General features: G+C 41.6%; 1 protein-coding gene across 1 annotated transcript; it reads right to left on the bottom strand.

The window, feature by feature from the left end:
* Positions 1-13,415: 13,415 nt before the first annotated feature.
* Positions 13,416-19,832, bottom strand: LOC143434479 (uncharacterized). The gene is made up of 4 exons (XM_076913204.1): positions 19,635-19,832; positions 17,870-18,032; positions 15,704-16,662; positions 13,416-14,995 (listed from the first exon to the last, which is right to left on the bottom strand). The coding sequence occupies exons 3-4, from the start codon at positions 15,974-15,976 to the stop codon at positions 14,162-14,164; spliced, it is 1,107 nt and encodes a 368-aa protein (XP_076769319.1). The 5' UTR covers positions 15,977-16,662; positions 17,870-18,032; positions 19,635-19,832; the 3' UTR covers positions 13,416-14,161.
* Positions 19,833-21,736: the final 1,904 nt, after the last annotated feature.

The following is a 21,736-nucleotide window of genomic DNA, read 5'->3' as shown; positions in this document are numbered from 1 at the left end:
GAATATACCTTCCTGCTTTCTTGCTGGAAGCTTGTTCAGTATTCACGAGCTAGTTGATTGTCCTGCATATACCAACCTAATGACTATTATATCACTTTAAAATTAAACATCAGATTAGGTTTCCAGACAGAGGGGAGAAAAGAAGTTAGAGTGCAGTTTACATTGAGCTGAATGATCACTTTACCCACAGCTACTTTAATTTGATAATTAATCTAACTCTAAAATCAGAAACATATTAATGGATTCATTTCTGGGTCAGATTTCTTGATCAGCTTGCCATCACTATGCTATTATTTAATTCATTCCCTTTGCTAATGGCTGCTTACAAATAACACAGAGAATTGAAAATGACTCTGTTCTTTCATACTCATCAAAGCACATCTTTACAGCCCAGAGGAGAGAAGAGCCAGGGATTTCTTTCAGAGATACTGTTTAATTCTAAGTCACAGTCTGTTCAGATGCCACTATAATGATTTTACACAGTAAAAATCTGATGAAGGATTTTTGATATAATGGTTCAGTCTCACCTATAACATGTCGATCACAGGGATTAAATATCAAGATAGAGCTTTTCCTCTTCTGTTAGAAGAATATAAGACTTCATCCAGGAGGCTCACAGTGACTTGTGCATGCATTATCACATTTATTATATACCCACTATGTGAACAAACAGGCTAGGCAGATACAAACAGGAACATAATCATCTCTTGAACTCTTAGTATCTGGGTGTAAGGAAATAGAAAAGAGCCAACATTAAGCAGAGGAGAGGGTTACACAGTGTGCCAGCATGCAGCTGGAAGTGGAAGCTGGAAGCAGCAAGGAAGCTGGAAGTGAAGACTCCATTAGCAATCTGTTACCAGCCCTTCAGGAGCAAAAAAACAGGTTTGGAGAGATTAAGTTTGTAATAACACAAGGAATGATAGAATTAAAGAGATCACTGCCTTTCAGACAGTAAAAGCAGAACCATCCCCGGTTACACAGAGAAGATGCTAAATTTAGAGAATGAAGGAAGGGCATTCATATCTCATAAAGCAGAGTTTTCTTCTGTCACCTAATATGTTTTTTCCCATCAACAATGATCCTGTTTAGAGTCTACCACCTGCTTCAGACCACTAGGCATCCCTTATGCATCTTTCCATCTTTCTCCTTCTTCTCCCAGCCAGACTTTGGGAATATGTTTCCTAAACTCGTTGTCTCTGTTCATTTATTCAACTGTTGCCTCAAGCGCCACCATTTTAGTGTGACATCACTGCCATTACTCCAGATGTCCCCACCATCCCCTCTTCTTCTTCACCCCAGTGCTGTAGGGTCCATCCTGATTGTTTCCTCCATCTTGAAGCTATTTTTTATTCTTGCTTCTGGGGCACCAACTCCCTCAGGTCTCCATCTCCCATGACTTGAGGTCTATTTCTTTCTGTACTTACCTAGATCTTTGGGTTTCCTTTTCCTCCTAGAACTCTGTCATTGTCCTCTTATGTGGTTAATTTCTCAAGATACTATGGGATGTAGAATGGTATAAGGCTTGGAGAAGCACATTGGTCTACTTGTTGATTCTACCATTCAAGAGTGTGAGCCCAGATACCTTATTTGACTTCTCTGAGCCTCTGCTTTGTTCTCAATAAGATAGGATAGATTGTGTTTAACTCCTCTTAAGAAATAAATGTGATACCGTAAGGAAAAAGATGATCTCTAGCTTGCTACACGAGGTACGTGCTTAATAAAAGGTCACCCTGTATCATTTCTCCCTTTGTGTTGTGGGTGCACTAATTCATTTCTCTAGCTCAGCCTTATGCTGTTTCTATGACAACGTAACATCTTGTCAAAGCCTGCAACTAACTAAGTAGCTAAATCTTGTCACCTAGGGTCTCATTGTCCTAAAAATTCTCTTAAATCAACAGTCTTCTGAATTTCCTACACTCCTCATGGTAGCTTGGACTGCCTCAATTCATCCTGTATATATTTTGATAGTATTCTAGTTAGTGGGTCTGCTTCCATCTATTTCCTCTCCACCTCTACTCCATCTTCCTCTATAGCTATCACTGGTGCATCCTCAGTACTGGAAAGCCTTCTCTGCTCCTTGTGTAGAGAACAATGCTCACAGAAAGTTCCTTTTATTCGAGTGCCTCACCTTTTCTCCATCTTCTTTCACAATGGTTTGCTTGGTAATGTGGTAAATTAACTAGCTCACCCATCCTATCATACACCCTGCCTTATGGATACTGATTCCTCTGTTGGGTGTGTCTTACTTACCTCATTTATTCATAATTCTCAGCTCATATATTTCCTTTCCCATGGAATCTTTCCTAACACTTCTCCTTATTACCCTACTTCTACCTGTTATGTATTCTTAAAATTTCAACAACTGTTTTTTTTTTTATTCAATACATCTTTATTTGATAACAAATTAGTTATTTACTACTCTGTAACAAATCACTCACAATCTTAATGGCTTGAACAAAAATTGATTAACTAGTGACAACTCCCAGAGCTCATGAATTTATGGAGTTTATCTAACTGCCACAAGCTAAATTAAGGTGTTTTCAGTGATGTGGCCAGGTTTAGATTTGACCAGGAAAATCTGTCTTCACACTTGCCCAGGTTGTCAGAATTCAGTTGCTGTTGGAAACGTGGGCTGAGAGACCCATGTTATTCTGGATGCACAGTTTGAGGCTGCTCCCAAGTTTCTTTGTCTCCACAGATCAGACCAGACTTTGAAAGCATATTTCTTCAGAGAAAGCAAGTAGAAGGGAGAGGGATGGGTGGGGAAGAAGAAGGACCATAGTCCATTTGAACTGTTGCAACAAAAACACCGTACACTGGGCAACTTAAATTAATTGCTCATAGTTTTGGAGGCCAGAAGTCTGAAGTCAGGATGCTGGCATGGTTAGGGTCTTGGCAAAGTCCTATCCCCAACCCCCAGGGCATTATTTTTACTATAGTCTTTTTATGTCTGTACTTAATAGATAGTCGAGAAAGAGAAGGCAAAGTAAAATTTATATTATAAGGACATTAATCTCATTTCTCTGGGCTCCATCTTCACAATCTAACTACCTCCTAAAGGGCTTACCTCCTAATGTGATATTATATTTGGGTTTGACATTCCAAAACATGCATATTGGAGGGAAAACAAAATTTTAGTACATTCCAACCATTAGTTACCTGATTCCAGAAGTTATATCCTCTCATTTTATTATAAATTATTATGAATACGAAGTTACTATTTCTAGCACTCATTCAGTATGGGAGATGATAACAGTGATACCGGGAGCAAGGATTGGTAGGCACTATGCACTGGGCTGTGCTTTCCTTGCATTAATGAACTTACTTAGCATTTACTGAGGGAAAAAGAGGTGACCATAAATGAGTAGTATTAACAGAAGTAGAGCAGAACAAACCCAAGGATATTGATTAGAAATGTATTTGGCAGAAGTTACAGAAAACCTGCTAACCAATATTAATTTTTCCATATAATAGATTTTAATATGTGAAATCTAGGGGCAGGCTGTTATTGCCATTGGTCCTGTGAAACTGAATCAGAAGTATTATTGTTATCTCTCTTATTTTTGTCTATTCTTTAGGCCCATGATGACTACTGAACATGTACTCTATTTTGTTTTAAGACAAGACAAAAGGGAGTAAGACTTTTTTTTTAGCTACTTTTCCATCTCTTGGGGTTGGATAGGTGCCTAACCACCCTAAGATCAAGCGATGCCACCCACCTCTTGAACCTGTTGGGTTCTGGTATTAAGAACCAAGGTGACTCGTGGGGAGGCTAAAGTGACTTAGAAACTGGCAGTCAGAGTAGCACTCAAGTATGTTAATGTCTAAATCCCCAGAACCTAAAAATACACTTCCTTAACATAGTAAAAACAGGTTTTGTAGATGCTATTAAATTACAAATGTTTAGATAAAAAATTATCTTGAACATTTTAATGATTTTAGTATAAAAACTTTTTTTATATAAATGAAAGGGAAGGCAAGATAGGTAAAAATCAAAGAGAACCAGAAACAGGTGTTGGGGCTCTGTGATTGCTGGCTTTGAAGATGAAAAGGGGGTCAAGAGCCAAGGAATGTTGAACGTTCCGGAAACTGAAACAGACAAGAAAATATATCCTTCCCTGGACTTCCCATGGAGGCTTGTTAATACTTTGATTTTTTTTGTGTAAGCTTTTTAATATCACTATGATCACTATGACCTCAAACAACAATGAAAAAAGAATTTAACTCATGCTTTCAGAGGGTTTTGGACCATGGTGAGTTGGCTCTGGTTCTAGACAATGTCTTGTAATGTAACAGTGGTATAGATATGAGAGAGTACTCACCTTGGGATGACCAGAAAGCAGAAAACGAGGAAGAGATTTTCAAGCACACATCCTAAGTGACATACGCTATGTATCTGGGTTCCACCACTTACACTTTTGGAACCTCCTAAAGTAGAGCTACCAGCTGCAGGCCAAGCCTTCAGTGCATGAGCCTCCAGGTAGTCAACCATTTATATTCAAACCCATAACAACTTCAGTTTGGTGAGATTCATGCTTCAAATTTCTCCATAATTACAAGGTCATAAAAAAAAAAAACTTGCTGCTCCAAGCCAGCAAGTTTGTGGTAGCTTGTGGTAGAAGCATTGGGAAAGCAAAACATGCTGGGAAGATGGAGCCCCAAATCTGCTATTTTCTCTTTTCCCTGGCAACTTGGGATTGCATTCATCATGGTACTCTCAAACAGGCCCTCAGCTTTGAAGACAAGAATTATTTTCTTTCTTTTTAAAATTTAAGTTGGATTATTTTCAACTGACTTATAAAAGCATAAAAATTGTACACATCAACATGATACTGTGTAATGCTTTAAAATGTGTTTATGCTGTGTCATATTTAAATCAGGTTAAACTTAACAGGCACCTCAAAATTTGTCCTATTGCATGCTAAAAATTTAAAGTTATTTTTGCATCTCCACCTTGTGACCTAGAACAGCAGGCACACCAATATTTTCAAACAAATGAATGAAAAATTCTTCAACTACATAAAAGTTCACTGAGTACTTTAATAAAGAAAAAAATCAAAATCAATTTTCTAACTGAGACAAAGAAAGTAGCTGGACCCATAAAAGATCAGAATTGTAAACAAAGAACCATATTTGTAGTGTGTTACATTAGATATATTACTGTATGCTGCATGCATTTTGCATATATAGATAATGTACTATGTGAGCTGGGGGTAGAGGGCAGAACAGATAACGAAGAAAGAAAAGTCACATAGGCTCTCAGGTTCTTGAATAATGTTTTACCAGTGCAATCAATAAGATCAGAAACATTTCTTGTTTAGATCATTAGGGCTTCCCTAAACTGAGCTAACACACAGGGATTTAAAATGTTGACTGTGACAAATAGGTTAAATAAATTGCAGATAGTTTCTATGGAGTGGTGGTACATTAATGGCCTCCAATTTTCAGGGACCAATTCTTTGAAAAAATTACAAAAGTGGGGAGTTTATTCTTTTGAGCATCAGGGTCCCTAGAAAGAGCTGTTATTAATAGCAATTTTAGACAAGAACGGTAACGTTCAGCACCATGAAGCCTGGAATCTCAAAGCCTAACTTCCATCTGTTGTGCATTTAATTCATTTACTGAAACTACTTTAATTCTGTTGAGAATCTAGAATAATTACAATTAAAGGAAATAACCACTAATTATTTGTAAAGAACATGATCATAGACTCACATTGCCTCTGATTTTATTACTCTAAAAGAGCATTTGGTTAGCCAATTTTAATTGGGTGGTGGTGGGGCCAGGGGGGAAGTTTTTTAAAAAGCTTTATGTAACCCAACCAGAAACTTTTACTGTTTATGACAAACAATTTTGATTTTTGAGCTCAGCCAGTGAAAGAGTTTGACATGGCTCCTATTCTCCTTTGTCTTCATCTTCTTAACTTTTTTCTTACTGGTGTGTATCCCAAATGTAGATACAGATTATACAGTTGTCCCTTCTGGTCATGAAAAAGGATCTATGTTCATATCACCTTGGAAATGCTTCCTATAGGACTTGAGACTTCTAAACCATGGAGATGAGAGTATCCATTTCTCCACACCTCAAATTGCAAGACCCTAGCAGCACTGCACTCTGACCTTCTGCTGCAAACTTTTCACTTGCAGAGTGGTTCTACTTCTTGTGTCTCATGTTCCTTGCCTATAAGGTAGAAAGCTATGATAATTCAAATAAAGTATGTGTCATAAGGGCTGGTATTTCTTTTAAATGCACTGATAAAGCACTTAGAACAGCCATCTATCTATACTGGTGTAGCAACAAGAAGTTAGCTTACTATCATCTATGACTGCTTTGAATGGTTACTTATGAAACATACATGTGGTTTATTCCATTAGATCATGGAATATTTGCATTGGAATGAAAATCTTTAAAAAAATCAAATAATCTTATCTCATCAAGCTCACTCTATCATCTGTTTTCCCCACTTGTTCAAGTGATTATTAAAAAATTCCAACGTGGTAAGTGATTCAATACCCTCAGGCTGAAGACCAATTTGACATTACCTGATTTTTTAGCTCTATCTACTCCCACTCTAACATCAGCCATTGTCTTAGTTAGGACTTCTATTTCTGTGAAGACACACCATGATCATGGCAACTTTTATAAAGAAAAACATTAACTAGGGCTGGCTTACAGTTTCAAAGGTTTGGTTCATTATTTTCATGGTGGGAAGTGTGGTGGCACATAGGTAGACATGGTGCTGGAGTAGAAGCTAAGAGTTCTAAATCTGGATTGGTAGGCATCAAGAAGAAAGAATGGCATCCTGGGCCTGGCTTGAGCATCTGAGATCTCAATGCTTATCCCCAGTGACACACTTATCCCAACCAAGCCACAACTACTTCAACAAGACCACACCTCCAAATAGTGCCACACCATAAGGGCCTATGGGTGCCATTTTTATTCAAACAATTATAGCCATCAATATGTTGAGTTTTTTATTTTGAGGAAAACTTTTATACTGTCACCTTTCTCAGGAGCTGTTGCTTCTGCATGTGTCACAGTCCCCTTTGTTTGTACCTTTAGGTAGGAACCCTCCTATGTGCTTGCTCATACAGAACCTCCTTACTTTCTTCATCAATACTTACCACATTATACTTGCCTGTTCTAGTCAGCTTTAATTGTCAAGTGACTCATTTGAGGGATTGTTTAGAGCAGGTTGGCCTTTGGGGGTTGTCTTGGTTGTTGATTAATGTAAGAACTCTCCCTGCTATAGGCAACACGTTTCCCTGGAAATATAGTCCTGATCTACACATATAAGCAAGCTAGATAATACACACTAGAAATTACAACAGTATGGTTGCCTAAACAAGCCCCACACGATGATTCAACCAGCTGACATACTACCATGAATGGGAATAGTCACAAGGCTCTACCCCTAAATAATGAATTATAGACAATCAATGGCTGCTGAAAAAGGCAGAATCAGTATTCACAAGGCTACTGATAAGTTGTCCAATCCCAGTGGTCAGTGTCTAGCTTAGGTGGCTGTACATGGGATGGATACCCAGGTGGAATGGTCTCCTGATGGCCCCTCCTTCAGTTTCTGTCCCATGTTTTGTTTCCATATTTGCCCCCTTGAGCATTTTTGTTACTCGCTTTAAGTAGAACTGAAGCATCCCCTCTTGGTCTTCCTTCTTCATGAGCTTGATGAGGTCTGCAGGTTGAGTCTCCGCTATTCCAAGGTTTTGGGCTAACGTCCTATTAACAGTGAGTAAATACCATGTGTGTTCTTTTGTGATTGGGTTAACCTATATATAGGCCTTTGTAGATAGGAAAAATATCAAAAAAAAATATCATTGAGTAGAGCATTGTTCTGTTTCCAAGTGTATTTGGGCTTTCTGTTGTTTTTGTCCATGTCAAAGATAGTCTTAGTCCATGGTGGTCTGATAAGGTACTAGGGATTATTTCAATCTTTTTGTGTATCTATTGAGGCCTGTTTTGTGACCAATTATATGGTCTATTTTGGAGAAGGTACCATGAGGTGCTGAGAAGAAGGTATATTCTTTTGTTTTAGGATGAAATGTTCTATAGTTGTCAGTTAAGTCCAATTGGTTCATAACTTCTGTTAGTTTCATTGTGTCTCAGTTTAGTTTCTGTTTCCATGATCTGTCCATAGCTGAGAGTGGGGTGTTGAAATCTCCCACTATTATTGTGTAGGGTGCAATGTATGCTTTAAGCTTTAGTAAAGTTTATTTTATGTATATGGGTGCCCTTGCATTTGGAGCATAGATGTTCAGAATTGAGAGTTCCTCTTGGTACTTTTTTCCTTTGATGAATATGAAGTGTCCTTCTTTATCTTTTTTGATTACTTCTGGTTGCAAAATGATTTTATTTGATATTAGAATTGCTACTCCAGCTTGTTTCTTGGGACCATTTGCTTGGAAGATTGTTTTCCAACCTTTTACTCTGAGGTAGTGTCTGTCTTTTTCACAAAGGTGAGTTTCCTGAATGCAGCAAAATGTTGGGTCCTGCTTACGTATCCAGTCTGATAGTCTATGTCTTTTTATTGGAGAATTGAGTCCATTGATATTAAGAGATATTAAGGAGAAATTAATGTTGTTTCCTGTTATTTTTGTTATTGGCAGTGGAGATATGTCTGTGTAGCTACCTTCTTTTATGGCTTTTGGAAGATTACTTTCTTGCTTTTTCTAGGTTGTAATTTACCTCCTTGTGTTGGAGTTTTCCATCAATTATTCTTTGAAGTGTTGGATTTGTGTTGAGATACTGTGTAAATTTGGATTTGTCATGGAATATTTTGGTTTCTCCATCAATAATGATTGACAGTTTTGCTGGGTAGTCTGGGCTGGCATTTGTGTTCTCTTAGCGTCTGAATGATGTCTGTCCAGGATCTTCTGACTTTTATGGTCTCTGGTGAGAAGTCTGGTGTAATTCTTATAGGTCTGCCTTTATATGTTACTTTGCCTTTCTCCCTTACTGCTTTTAGTATCTTTTCTTTGTTCTGTATATTTGATGTTTTGATTACTATGTGGCGGGAGGTGTTTCTTTTTTGGTCTAGTCTATTTGGGGTTCTGTAGGCTTCTTGTATATTTAAGGACATCTCTTTCTTTAGGTTAGGGGAGTTTTCCTCTATAATTTTGTTCAAGATATTTACTGGCCCTTTAAGTTGGGAGTCTTCACCTTCATCTATACCTATTATCCTTAGGTTTGGTCTTCTCATTGTGTCCTGGATTTCCTGGATGTTTTGTGTTAGGAGCTTTTTACATTTTACATTTTCTTTGACCGCTGTGTCTATGTTTTCCATGGTATCTTCTGTGCATGAGATTCTCTCTTCTATCGCTTGTATTCTGTTAGTGATGCTTGTGTCTATGACTCCTGATCTTTCTCCTAGGTTTTCTACCTCCAGGGTAGTCTCCTTTTGAGATTTCTTTATTGTTTCTACTTCAATTTTTAGATCCTGGACAGTTTTGTGTAATTCTTTCAGCTGTTTGGTTTTGTTTTCTTGCATTTCTTTAAGGGCTTCTACCTGTTTACCTGTGTTCTCCTCAAATTCTTTGAGAGTGTTGTTCATGTCTGTTTTAAAGCCCTCCATCATCATCATGAGAAGTGATGTTAATTCTGAGTCCTGTTTTTCTGGTGTGGTGTGGTGTTCAGGACTTGCTATGGTGGGGGAACTGGGTTCTGGTGATGCCAAGCAACTTTGGTTTTTGTTGTTTATGTTCTTATGCTTGCCTTTCGCCATTTGGGTAGCTGTAGTGCTACTCACACTCACTGGTTCTGACTGGAGTCTGCCTTTCCAGTTATCTTGTTTGTGTCAGAACTTCTAGGGGTCCAGATGACTCTATGATCCTGAGCTCCAGCTGCTCTGGGTTCAGTGACTCCTCTAGGATATCTCAGGACATGATGTCTCCACAGTAGTAGACCAGCTAGGTGTTTGCTGCTCTGAATGTAGTTGCTCCTCTATGATGCTTCAGGATATGGTGTCCCCTGTTCTGCAGCTCTGTGGGCTGTGTCCTCTCTAGGATGCCTGCAGCTCTGCAGTCCTTGACCTTTCTTGGGTACCTCTGCAGCTCTGCTGTCTGTGACCTCCCTAGGGTGCCTCCAGACTCAGTTTCCAGAGGAGATTGGATCGGCTGGAAGACTACTCTAGCCACCACGGTATCTGGGCCAGGGGCAGAGGGATCCTTAAATCCTGCTGCACTGAGTGCAGTTGTTCCTTCTCTGCTCTGAGTGCACTGGTTTCTCAAGGATGGCTCAGGATATGATGGCTTTTTAGGAGCAGACCAGCTAGGTGTCTGCCCCAGCCAAAAGGACCAAGTAAGTGGTTGAGGGGGTGGTATTCTAGAGGTGTGGGGTTTGGGTAGCTGATGGGTCCTGAGTTCCCCAGGCTCCCACTTATATCTCTGGGCATAGAATAGTGGGAGACGGTTCTTACCCACTGCTATGAGTGTAGTGGTTCCTCTCGAATGGATCAGGATATGGAGTCTTCCTGGGAACAGAACCAGCGTGTTCTCCAACCAAAAAAACCAAAAGAAAAAACCAACAAAAACAAAACAAAACAATAACAACAACAACAACAAACAATAAGGATGGGGTGGAAGAGGGTGGTATTCTGTAGGGGCAGGGTGTGAGTGCCTGATTCGTTCCTGAGCTTCCCTTTCTTCATTGATTTGATGTTTTTATTGGCTTGAGTTTATTGCTTTTATATTATATTATATTATTATTATACATATAATTATAATATATATATTAATTATATTATATATTATTTTACATTATATATAGGTATGCATCTTGTATCCCCCCACTCCACAGGATTTTTACAAGTAGATATGTAGGATTTTCAGCATCTAATAAGATGACAATGTAGTTTTTTTTGAGTGGGTTATTTTTCTGGATTGAATTATGGATGTTCCTATATTGAACCACCCCTGTATCCCTACGATGAATCAACTTGGACATCTTCAATGCTGTCTTTCATGTGTTCTTGGATTCTATGAGTGTTTTTCCTTCAATGTTCATGGTGGAAGTTTCTCTCTAATTCCCATTTCATGTTGTATCTTTGTGTGATATAGTTACCAGTTGGATTGTGGCCTTTAGAAAAGGAGTTTGACAATATTCCTTTTATTTATATTCAGTGGAATAGTTGGAGGACTATAGGTCTTAGGTCTTCATTAAAAGTCTGGTCCAATTCTGCCCTAAACCTAAGTGGTCCTGGCCTTTTATTTGGGGGAGGGGGATATGGAAGACTTTTGATGACTGTTTCTATTTTCTTAGGGTTTACAAGATCATTTAGTTATGTTACCAGATCTGGATTTAACTTTAGTAATAGGTATCTATTTAGAATATTACCCATTTCCTGTAGATCTTCCATTTTTTTGGACCACAGGCTTCTGAAGTTACACCTAATTATTTTTTTAATTTGTTCTGTGTCTGTTGTTATGTCCCATTTTTATTTCTGATTCTGTAAATTTGGGTAGTGTTTTTCTGGCTTTTATTTCGTGTCAGTAAGGGCTTGTATATCTTGTTGATTTTCACAAAGACCACCTCTTGGTTTCCATAACTGTTTATATTATTCTCTTTGTTTATTAATTGATTGATTTGATCTTTGATTTCTTTCCTGCCATCAAATCCTACCACCCTCTCATTGGAATGAGGTTTTTCCTCGCCTATGGAACTGCAGCATGTAATGAATGAAGCTCTTGCTGTTCTCTGGGGTGGGTGATGCAAAAGACAGCCACACTGAAAACCTTCCATAGTCTGGTTGCAGAGTGAATTGAAGAAGCCCACTATGTCAGTGATACCTGCAAGATGCCATAATATATTAGCAGAGGTCTGTACACACCTCAACATTAGTTGGTCTTCTGAGTCATATTCAAAATGGTTATAATGGGTTCATGAATGCAAACAGTTACACACCCATACACACACCAAAACACACACACCCAAACACACAGATCAGAGGAAGTCTGTGGGAGATATGTTTTTTTCCATGTTATTCTCAAGGAAGGAACTCATGTTTCTAAGTTTGGCACCATGGATGGATACCAGTTGATCCATCTGATCAGCTGATCATCTCAAACCAAGGTATTTCATGAGCTCTTTATCTGCATTGATGATCTCGGTGATGTGTATGTGTATGTTTGTGTGTATGTGGGGGGGTGCATTCCTGACATTGTGCACATTCTTTGCACACTTTGAATTATGTGTGCATTAATAAAAATACACCAAAATTGGAATCCATGGAGGATGCTGGGTTTGTGGGGTACCCAAGTGGTTAGAGTGACTTGAAAGCACCTATGGGGATTTTCCTTTTGTTGTAGGTTACACCTCAAATACAATTGGGTTCTTTATTTTATTGTTTTTCCGCTGTAGCCCCCCAGACTAGGGGTCAACCTACTATGTTTTGTAAGCTAGGCAAATACTCCACCTCTAAATCACATTCCAGGTCTGGAACCCAAATCTTCTTCTATAACAATTACAGGGTAGGCTGGATGAAGACACTCAGCTGACACTGTTGCCATCTCAAGACTGCCTCATGAGAATGGCTTACCGAATGCTTTCAAGATTGAGAATGTTTAGCTAGATGGGAGAGAAAATAACAAACCTCAGTCTACATTGTACCTTAATGACAGGTTAGTCTTCTAAAGGCTGACATTAGCTATTGACTCATGTCATGTGTGCCAATAGAAAACTCCAGGTTAATATATGCATCTGGTAGGATTTACCAAACACACCACTCACTGTTGTGAGGACCCAGATGTGAGTACCAAGTCCCCTCCAGGTACTAGGATATTCAAGGTGACCCCCACAAATACAACTGTAACAAGTGAGTGGTATAAATCTCGTCTCATCTATCCTCTAGCATGCTACTGATGAAGGCTTTGATGTCAGGATCAGCTCATAAGAAGCTGAAGACCTATGGGAGAGAGGAACCAAAGCTGCTTCCCTGATGCTCTGGCTGCTGAGCTTTTACATGTTCTGCTTTGCCAGTGACTGTGGATTAACACTTCCTCAACACTTTAACTCTCTGACTGATGTCCAGTCTCCATCAGTCACTTCCATTCCATATATCGCATAAGAGTCACCTGGAAGAAGCCAATCCTCAATGGACTCCCAGATCTGTCTGCTATGACAAAAGAGCAGCTTCAACTGTCCCTCCAAGGCTCCACCCTTGAACATGTTGATCTCCATCAGGAACACGTGGTCACAGCTGCACACTCCATCATAAAGTGTGTATCCATGGTGGAAGCTACATTATCCACTAAAAAGACATCATCACCTTGTGTACCCTTGGTGGTTTGAATATTCTATGTAGGCCAGTCTGCCTGGAACTTACAGAGATCCAAATTTGCCTGTGTGTTCTAGGTCTACAGGAGGGGACAGAACACATGAATAAGGAAGATGGTCTTAAGAGTCAAGAGTTGCAAATCAATTTTTATTCATAAATAAATGAAACTTTAAAAAACATGCTTAAAAAAGAACAGTTAATATAAAGAATTAAAAGCAAAAACCAAAAATGAAAAATAATAACAAGAACATATAACTTCCCTATGCCATAATAAAAATGCAAACAATGAAAAACAAAACTTGAAGCAAACCCTAAAGAAAACATGGTTGAGCAGCTTTCTCTCACTGCACACTTAGCAGCACAGACTATAGCTGTTTCTCCTCTTGGACAGTTGGTGGCAACAGTCACTTCAATTCTCTCTCAACTGGTCTTGAAAGGACAGGAAAGGGAATCAGAGCCCAAATCAGTCAGGCTGGCTCACTGGCTGAGACTCAGGGCTTACTCACACTGATGAAGGAACTATGTGGAAGAAGATTTATCCAAGGAACTCTCTGTCTGTTGAGGATGGAGCTTAGCAGCTTTTTAAAAATAGTTATTTTTTAACAAACAAAATTAATTTTCAAATAAGCTGACACTATCTGGAAATGCCTGTGTTCCCTGCAAGCCCCCCCCCCCCCCCCCCATGTGTCCAGCCCTTCATCTTCCCAGGACCTGAGCCTGACTCAGAGTCAGATGTGTGCAAGAGGGAGCGTCTCTGAGAACCTTTACAGAATGTCCAGCAGGAAAGGAAAGGCAGCTGACTCTTGCTTAATATATGATGCACAGGGCCCGGCCAGCAGTTCAGATGGGTGTCTCCTTTCAGTCTTTGCTGGGCTAGGGCTTTGCCTCCTCCTTGGCTGCTCTCGCCTCCAGGATATCATCATGGGGGAAGGGGGTTGTGCCCTCCTGCCTCTCAGGCTCCTCCTCCTCCTGTAGCTGCTGCTCAGACTTAGCTCCCTGCATCTGGAGCAGCCGGATCTGCACTCGAAGCCCAATGATGGCCTCCCGTTCCTCGTGAACTGCTTGGTTCAAGTGATCGTTCTTGATTACTAACTCTTCATTCTCCCTCTGTAGGTCTTCCAGAATGATCTGTAGCTCCTCCTCATCCTTGCTGTCGCTCTCACTGTCAGAGGAGTATTCCTCCATCTCACTTTGTCCATGCTGCTGGCGGCTCTGGATCTCTGAAATCTCAGCTCGGAGGTGGTTGATCTTTTCTTTCTCCGAGGCAATCTGATTACGTAGAGACTGATTCATGGCCAGGAGCTCCTCCTGCTCAGTCAGGACCTCATTCTCCTGCTCAATCAGGATCTCAAGCTCCTCCTGCTCAGTCAGGACCTCATTCTCCTGCTCAGTCAGGATCTCATTCTCCTGCTGCTCAGTCAGGATCTCATTCTCCTGCTCAGTCAGGAGCTCCTCCTGCTCAGTCAGGATCTCATTCTCCTGCTCAGTCAGGATCTCAAGCTCCTGCTGCTCACTCAGGATCTCATTCTCCTGCTTAGTCAGGATCTCAAGCTCCTGCTCAGTCAGGATCTCATTCTCCTGCTTAGTCAGGATCTCAAGCTCCTGCTCAGTCAGGTTCTCATTCTCCTGGGAAGGTGGCAACTCGTCCTGCAGGGGGTGCTCTTTCTGGGATGTGGCCAATTTCAGCCCTCTTGCAGTTTCTGAGACCTGGGAGAGGAAGGCAGTTATTAAGACACAGGCTTGGTGGGCACCTGCATGTCAGCTCTCAGGCTGCTGCCTCCCACCACCACAACAAGACAGTCAGCATTGATCTTTTAACTGAAACCATTGCTGCTAAATCTGCAGGCAGGGCAAATATTCAGCAACACTCACAAAAACATGGGCAAAGAAGTTGCCTCTCAGACTTCTATCAGTGCAAACCAAGAACAGGGCAGTGGAAAAGAGCTCATTGGGTTAAAGGAAGAAAGGAGAAGGCCACATGACACCCATGTCAAGAACAATGAGAACTACTCATTTGACATTTGCACTGGGCTATAATCCCTCCAAGGTGCTTGGACCTGGGATATCACATGAACCTCTGCATGACCCTGTCTCAGGACCCAGAACTCACTCAAAGCTCTGCACAGCAACCCTCCTATCATGACAAAATGCAGGAATGTGACAGGTTATTTATCAGTTAAACTTATTGGACTGCAGCTTCAAGCAGAGCAACAAGGTACACTTGCCCATAATTCAGTGTCTCACAAAAACATCCCGAAATACTTCAGAATAGACAGAGCAATGAACAACTACATTGCATGAGGTGGGTGGCTAGTTGGGAGTATGGATTAGAAAGGTGCTGGGCTAAAGCAAAGATGGATCCAATGTGCAACTGTCATCAGACAGTATTAGTCAAACTCAGATGCTTGTCCGTACCTGATGGTGTTGGGTCTGGAGGTTGCTGGTCTTCTCCTGTTCCTCTTTATCATTTGGGTTGAAGTCAAGCAAATATTTTTGGACTACATGAAAGTCAATGTACATGGCCTGGTTCAGTGTGTCCAAATGCTGCTGTACAAGATTCTTCTCAGTCACTATCCGGTTCTGCAGGTTGCTGGAAACAACATCTGCATAGGAAGATCCTGCAGCCTCTAACTTCCGCCCATTACTACCTTCAAGTGCCATTAACTCCACCAGGACCCAGGTTCCCATGAAGATCTAACACAATATACCTCCTACACCCATCACAGCTACACAAACAGGAAACAGCCAATTGAGGGAAGAAAAAAATGATTGCTGCAGCCAAAATAACAATAAGGCCCATGTCTCTCAAAAAAAGGAAGAGGGATCTCCATCTATCCATGACAGCCCAATGCATTTAGGCAACATCAATTTGTAGCGGGCAAATACCATCAACATAGGTCAGTAGAACCAAGGAGAAGGCATACTATCTAAGTTTTCCATCCCACTCAGCTCTGTAACACCCTGCCTTAGTCCCAGAGGCAGAGTACTGCATAATAAACCTCTCAGGATCTGAACCACTGTTCTATGGAGAGGCTCCTGAGGATGCCTGACCAATGCTGGGAGGTGTAACAGTCTCTTTCAGACTTATGAAGATGTAGTCCGAAAGGCTCAAGGCACACTCATGGCTAAAAAGCAGAAGGGAGAGACACAGACCTTCAGACTCTCTAGTCCAGAGTCAAAGGAATGCAGAAATGGCCATTCCACAAATGCAGGTCTCCCTGACCAGTACTTACCTATAGAAGTTAATCTCTTTCTTGAGCTGCTGTTGGGTTTCATGGGCCTTGAAAGTGTCCATCTCTAAGTTGTGCAGAAAAGACATGACCTTCTCTTTGTACTTCAGTACTTCATACTGTGGATTTAGGCTGGGGAAGGACCTGGCCCAGGAAGATTGGATTCCATGAACATGGGCTTTCAGGAACACATGAACTCAGCCTGGATTCTGTACTACCCCAGCCTGGGAAGACCACATTCTTGATTCTATTTACTGGCACATGCTTCACCTTTGGAAACTTTTTATCCTGGCACCAGCACAGCAAATGTTAGGATTCAAGATGGAGGGTGCCCTATGTTCACTTTGTAGGGTTGGAGGGCAGTCTAGAGAGGTATGTTCTCAAGATCCTAGGCCACAAGTATTTGTCCAGTCTGTTTTCATAAAAGGGATTCTACATCTTGGATAATTACAGTGTAGAGACAGACATTACACATAATTCTTGAGATGAGACCAGACATCTCCACAGCTTTATAATCTCCCCAAGGAATACAAATGTATGGACAATTGTGATGACCTAGGCAAAGAGCAGTGCAATGTATAGTGGGGCCTCCCAGACCTCGGCACTCACATCACCCTGAAACTCTTGTACAGGTAAATCCCCAGGCCAAATCACAGAACCCTAGATTCCAAAGTGTGGAGGGAAATGGAAATGTACAAACTGTATGCAGGTGTATGTGCATGTGCACACACATACCTGAACTCACAAAATTGGACAAACCCACAAGAATGAGAAAAGGGAACAGAGTCAGAGGATGAGAAATAGGAACAGAGATAGCAAAAGAGAGAGCACAATGAGATGCAGAAGAAATGCATGCAACATTGCTGTCTCAGAGTATAAGGCAGACAGACACAGAAGAACTGTCGTGAGGCTCAGGCCTTCTACTCAAGCACTGAGATGAACAATGTGGGACCAGTCCCCTCCAGCTGCTGCCAGGAGCATCCAGCACTCAGTCACCTGACATCCAAGCACAAAGACTCACCATAAACAGCACCTAGAACCTCACAAAGCCACAGCTTGTTAAGGGCTTTCCAAATGCATGCTGGGAACTCACTCTCCACTACCTCCATCCCTGACTTCTTTCCTCAGACCACAATTCAACTTTTCATTGGAGGAAGCAGAAGAGTGCATTTCCCAACTCTCTCCTGACCAAGCTTCAGGTTCTGCCTTTCCTCTAAGAAGTATTTAGGGACATGAGGTAGGGCACAGGGATGTTCTGGAGGTATAGCTTCCTGGAACCTACCACCTTAAATGGATGAGAGTGACAGTACAGATTCCATACTGACACCACAGGGTTTGGAGCAATGCACACCTTTTTTTAATGGATGCCTCCTCCGTGAGAAGGATCAGTTGGTCTCTCTCTTCCTTTCCCTTCTGGGTAATGAGCTGCAGCCCTTCTGTCAGCCTCTCCTCCTCCCTCTTGACCAGCTTCTTCATGAGGACACTTGCAGGGGATGATGTCCTTCTGCCAACCCCTGCAGGTAGAGGAAACCCAATGAACTTGCATAATGAGAATGCATAGAGTATATACAGACCACATGTTGGAAGCCGACTTTTAGCAGAAAGTGACTGTCAACCTTGCAGCCACCTCGAACCATATTACCCTGATAGGAGACTTCTTTTTCAACAGCCTACAACAGCTGAGCACATTCTGGTAAACATCTAGTTTTGCCCACATATCTTGATTTGCTGTTTAGTGACCCCAGCTGCATGGTGCACATGATAAAGAGTCTTCAGCTGTGTACCCCTGCTTGTGATTATAAATACCCAGGATTTCCTTGCAATAGGAGGAGACAATAAGAGGGAGGCAAGAGACAGGAGACACTAAGAAGACAATGAGGAGACACTTAGAGGGAGGCAGTAGAGACGACAATGAGAAGGAGACATTAAGAGGAGATGATGAGAGGGATGCAATAGAGGAGACAAGAGACAGTAAATGAGACTTGGCCACACCCGCAGTCTTGTCTCCATCCTCCCCATCTCTTGCCCCTTCATCTCTACTCTCTCTCTCTTGACCAGTGCACTTAGCCCCGAGTGTTGGGCAGTGTGGGCCACAAGACAGTGGCCCTAAGCTAGAAGTAGTATATGGTTACCAACAACTTCCCTGAGGCCAAAACACAAGGAAAACATGTCTGGAGCTGAACAACACAACAAAGAATTTTGCTCAGGCTTGAGGTGCCACCTCAGTGAATTTCAGCTCTCCCATCACTCAACAGAGACCAGGAGATGTTAGCAGCCAGGTGTTTCCTCGGTCTCTATACACATGTTTATAATGACCAGAGAGATGGCTTCTTCAGGATTCTTATCAACTGTACAAAGTTCAACTTGGCTTTAGAGACCTCAGTCCTGTGGTTTCACAAGGCAGATGGTAAATTCAGAATTCACAGGTCCTTGAGTGCATAGAGTGCTCAGATCTCCTACCCTGTTACTCTACGTCCAGGACATGGGATTAAAATGTCATGCAGGGGAAGGACATGGTCAACACACTGATCAATTCTTCCTACTGAAACACCAACCCCCTAGAATGGGCAACAGGATCCAGTCTCTGTCTGGGTGCATCAAGTCTGACAGGTGTTTGGTTACAATAGAGCAATGCTTACTGCCCAGGACCAGTGATTAAGAAAGCTAAGGTGACTACTTTCAGAAAGAGGAGGTCAGAGGAGTTCTGAGAACATAAGGTCATTGCCAGGAGCACAAATCTCTCTCTGGTGCTACTGTCACATTGCCACTGAAGATATAAGAAGCCACGGGAGTGAAGTACAGTGATATCCTGCCCTAAATTGGCATAGGTTAGACCCACTGTGACTCCAGCTGATAAAACTCTGTCCCCATGAAACACCCATAATACCCAGTAAAAGTAAAGACTTGGAGTGCACAGAATAACAGCTTTGGACTGGCCATCTCTTGCCTTAGGGATGGAGAAAGTAATGTTCTGAAATCATTCATGTTCAAGAACTGTGATAATCATGGAAATCCTTTTGCTTCCTAGAGACTCCAGTTCCTGTGCCTTATTGTTCAAAAGGCCAGCTCAAGCCCAGCCCTGCCCGGATTCTCAACATCCACTGCCCAGGACTTACTCCACATTCGCCAAGGCCACCTCCTTCGTCCTTCATTACTCTCAGCTGAAAGGCCAGCCTCCTTCCTCTTTTCCCTCCTCTCTGTCTCCTCTCCTCTCCGAAAAAATCTCCTCACTCGAGAAAACATGTTTCTACAGTATCCTGCAGATATTGAATGAGACACGTTGCTACACTTGTAGTTGCTACAACAATGGTGACATCACAGGGGATGCCAAGGACTCTCTAGGAGGCAATAGAATGTCCAAGAAGGTACTGATGATGTCACGGGGTACAGCCTTCAGCTCCCTGCTAATGTTCTCCCTGTACTGACAGGAAGCTGAGGTACCCTTTCCTGGAGACTCTCCTGGGACATAGCCATCAAGCACCTTGTCCTTACAATGCCAGGATTTGCTCAAGGCTTGATTGGAAACACCAAAGTAATTCCTATGTGTCCAACTGAGTGTTTCCTTTCCAAGCCTTGCCCAGATAGTCCTTGTCTCATTCCTACCTCCAATTGTCCTTATTCTGCAATATGAACCATTAAAGACTGCTGAGAAATCATGCCAGGATGACTGTGGAGGGGGACAGATGTCCTGCCTCATCATTTACAGATGTTTGAAAGCACATCTAGGGAGAGCCTGCAGGGCAGGTTGCAATGTGGTTAAGTGATAGCCATGTGCTTAGCACTCGAAAGTTGCCCCCCAGATGCCCTGGGAGAGACATATGCATCCATCATGGTGCTGGCAACAGTGTGGAGATTTCTTGACACATGAAAGTGAAATAGTTGAGCCACCAATAAAAAAGGCTCTGGGCTGAGTGTGGGGCGCTCCTATCTGCACCAAGAACACCAAAGCAGGATTGCTTACAGGGCTCTGTGAGACAGCCCTGAGATTGTGTCTGAAAAAAAAAAAAGATAGTTTCCTTTCTAGATGTCAGTGTAGTAGGGAGGTAAGCTAAGTGTTTGCCTGTGTCTCTGAAGCCCAGTCTCTCATCCCAGCATCTGGCTCATGTGTCTTCCTTGGTAAAGTTAAATGGCTGGGATTTTTGTCTGTTAAAACAACATTTTGATGCTCCTTATTTCTGCCAAGACCCATGGACATAGAGATCATTCCTGCTGAGGAAAAACTGAGAAGTCAACAGATTTTGGCAAGTCACCTTGGAGGTTAAGGTAGGGAAGCATCCTATTGGAAGGTGTGAGGACCTTGAATAGTGCTACTCTAGATGGCTTGAAAATCCTAACAGAAAATGAAAAGCTGAATGACTGCACTGCAATTGGCTCAATATAGATTATGGTTTTTATCATCTTCATATTTTGTACTTTATTTTTAATCACCATAATCATTTTCTTTAAAATCCCAAAGAAAAAGTGGATTGGTAATATACAAGCTTTACAAGGAAAACAAGAGAAAATTATTTTTTAAATTAATTTTAAAAATTTATTTTTATTTATTATCTTATTATTTTTATTTTTAAAGATTTATTTATTTTTTAGCCTTTCTTTTTTAATTTAAAAATTTTTTTATTGGATACCTTATTTACATTTCAGATGTAATCCACTTTTTCCATTCCCCCCCCCACACACAAGACCCACCTATCCAATCCACCCTCTTATTGCTTCTAGGAGAATATGGCCCCAGTCCCCACCCACTCCCACCTCCTCACTCACGATTTCCCCCACACTAGGGCTTCCAGCCTTCACTGGGCCAAGAACTTCCTCACCTGTCTATGCCTGACAATGTCATCCTCCCCTACATATACAGCTGTGGACATGGGTCCCTCCCTATGTGCTCCAAGGCTGGTGATTTAGATCCTGGGAGCTCTGGTTTGTTGGTGTTGTTGCTCTCCCCATGGGGCTGCAAAGCCTTTCAGCTCCTTCAGTCTTCTCTCTCACTCCTCCTTGGGAACCTTAGGATCAGTTCAACGGTTAGCTGTGAGCATCTGCCTCTGTATATTTCAGGCTCTGCCAGGCCTCTAAGAAGACAGCTATATCACCCTCCTGTCAGCATGCACTTCCTGGCATCCACATCAGAGTCTACCTTTGATGACTGCACAAGAGATGGATACCCAGGAGAAGCAGTCTCTGGACAGCCCCTTTTTGAGTTTCTGCCCCATGCTTTGTCTCC

Source organism: Arvicanthis niloticus, chromosome 15, assembly GCF_011762505.2.
Source record: "Arvicanthis niloticus isolate mArvNil1 chromosome 15, mArvNil1.pat.X, whole genome shotgun sequence".
NCBI lineage: Eukaryota > Metazoa > Chordata > Mammalia > Rodentia > Muridae > Arvicanthis > Arvicanthis niloticus.
This window is presented reverse-complemented; position numbering and strand designations above follow the sequence as displayed.

Coding starts and splice junctions, on each gene's coding strand:
- LOC143434479 (XM_076913204.1), bottom strand. CDS start 15,976: ATGGGAACCTGGGTCCTGGTGGAGTTAATGGCACTTGAAGGTAGTAAT. Junction 14,996..15,703: donor TCCAGACCCAACACCATCAG/GTACGGACAAGC, acceptor TTCCTCTCCCAG/GTCTCAGAAACTGCAAGAGG.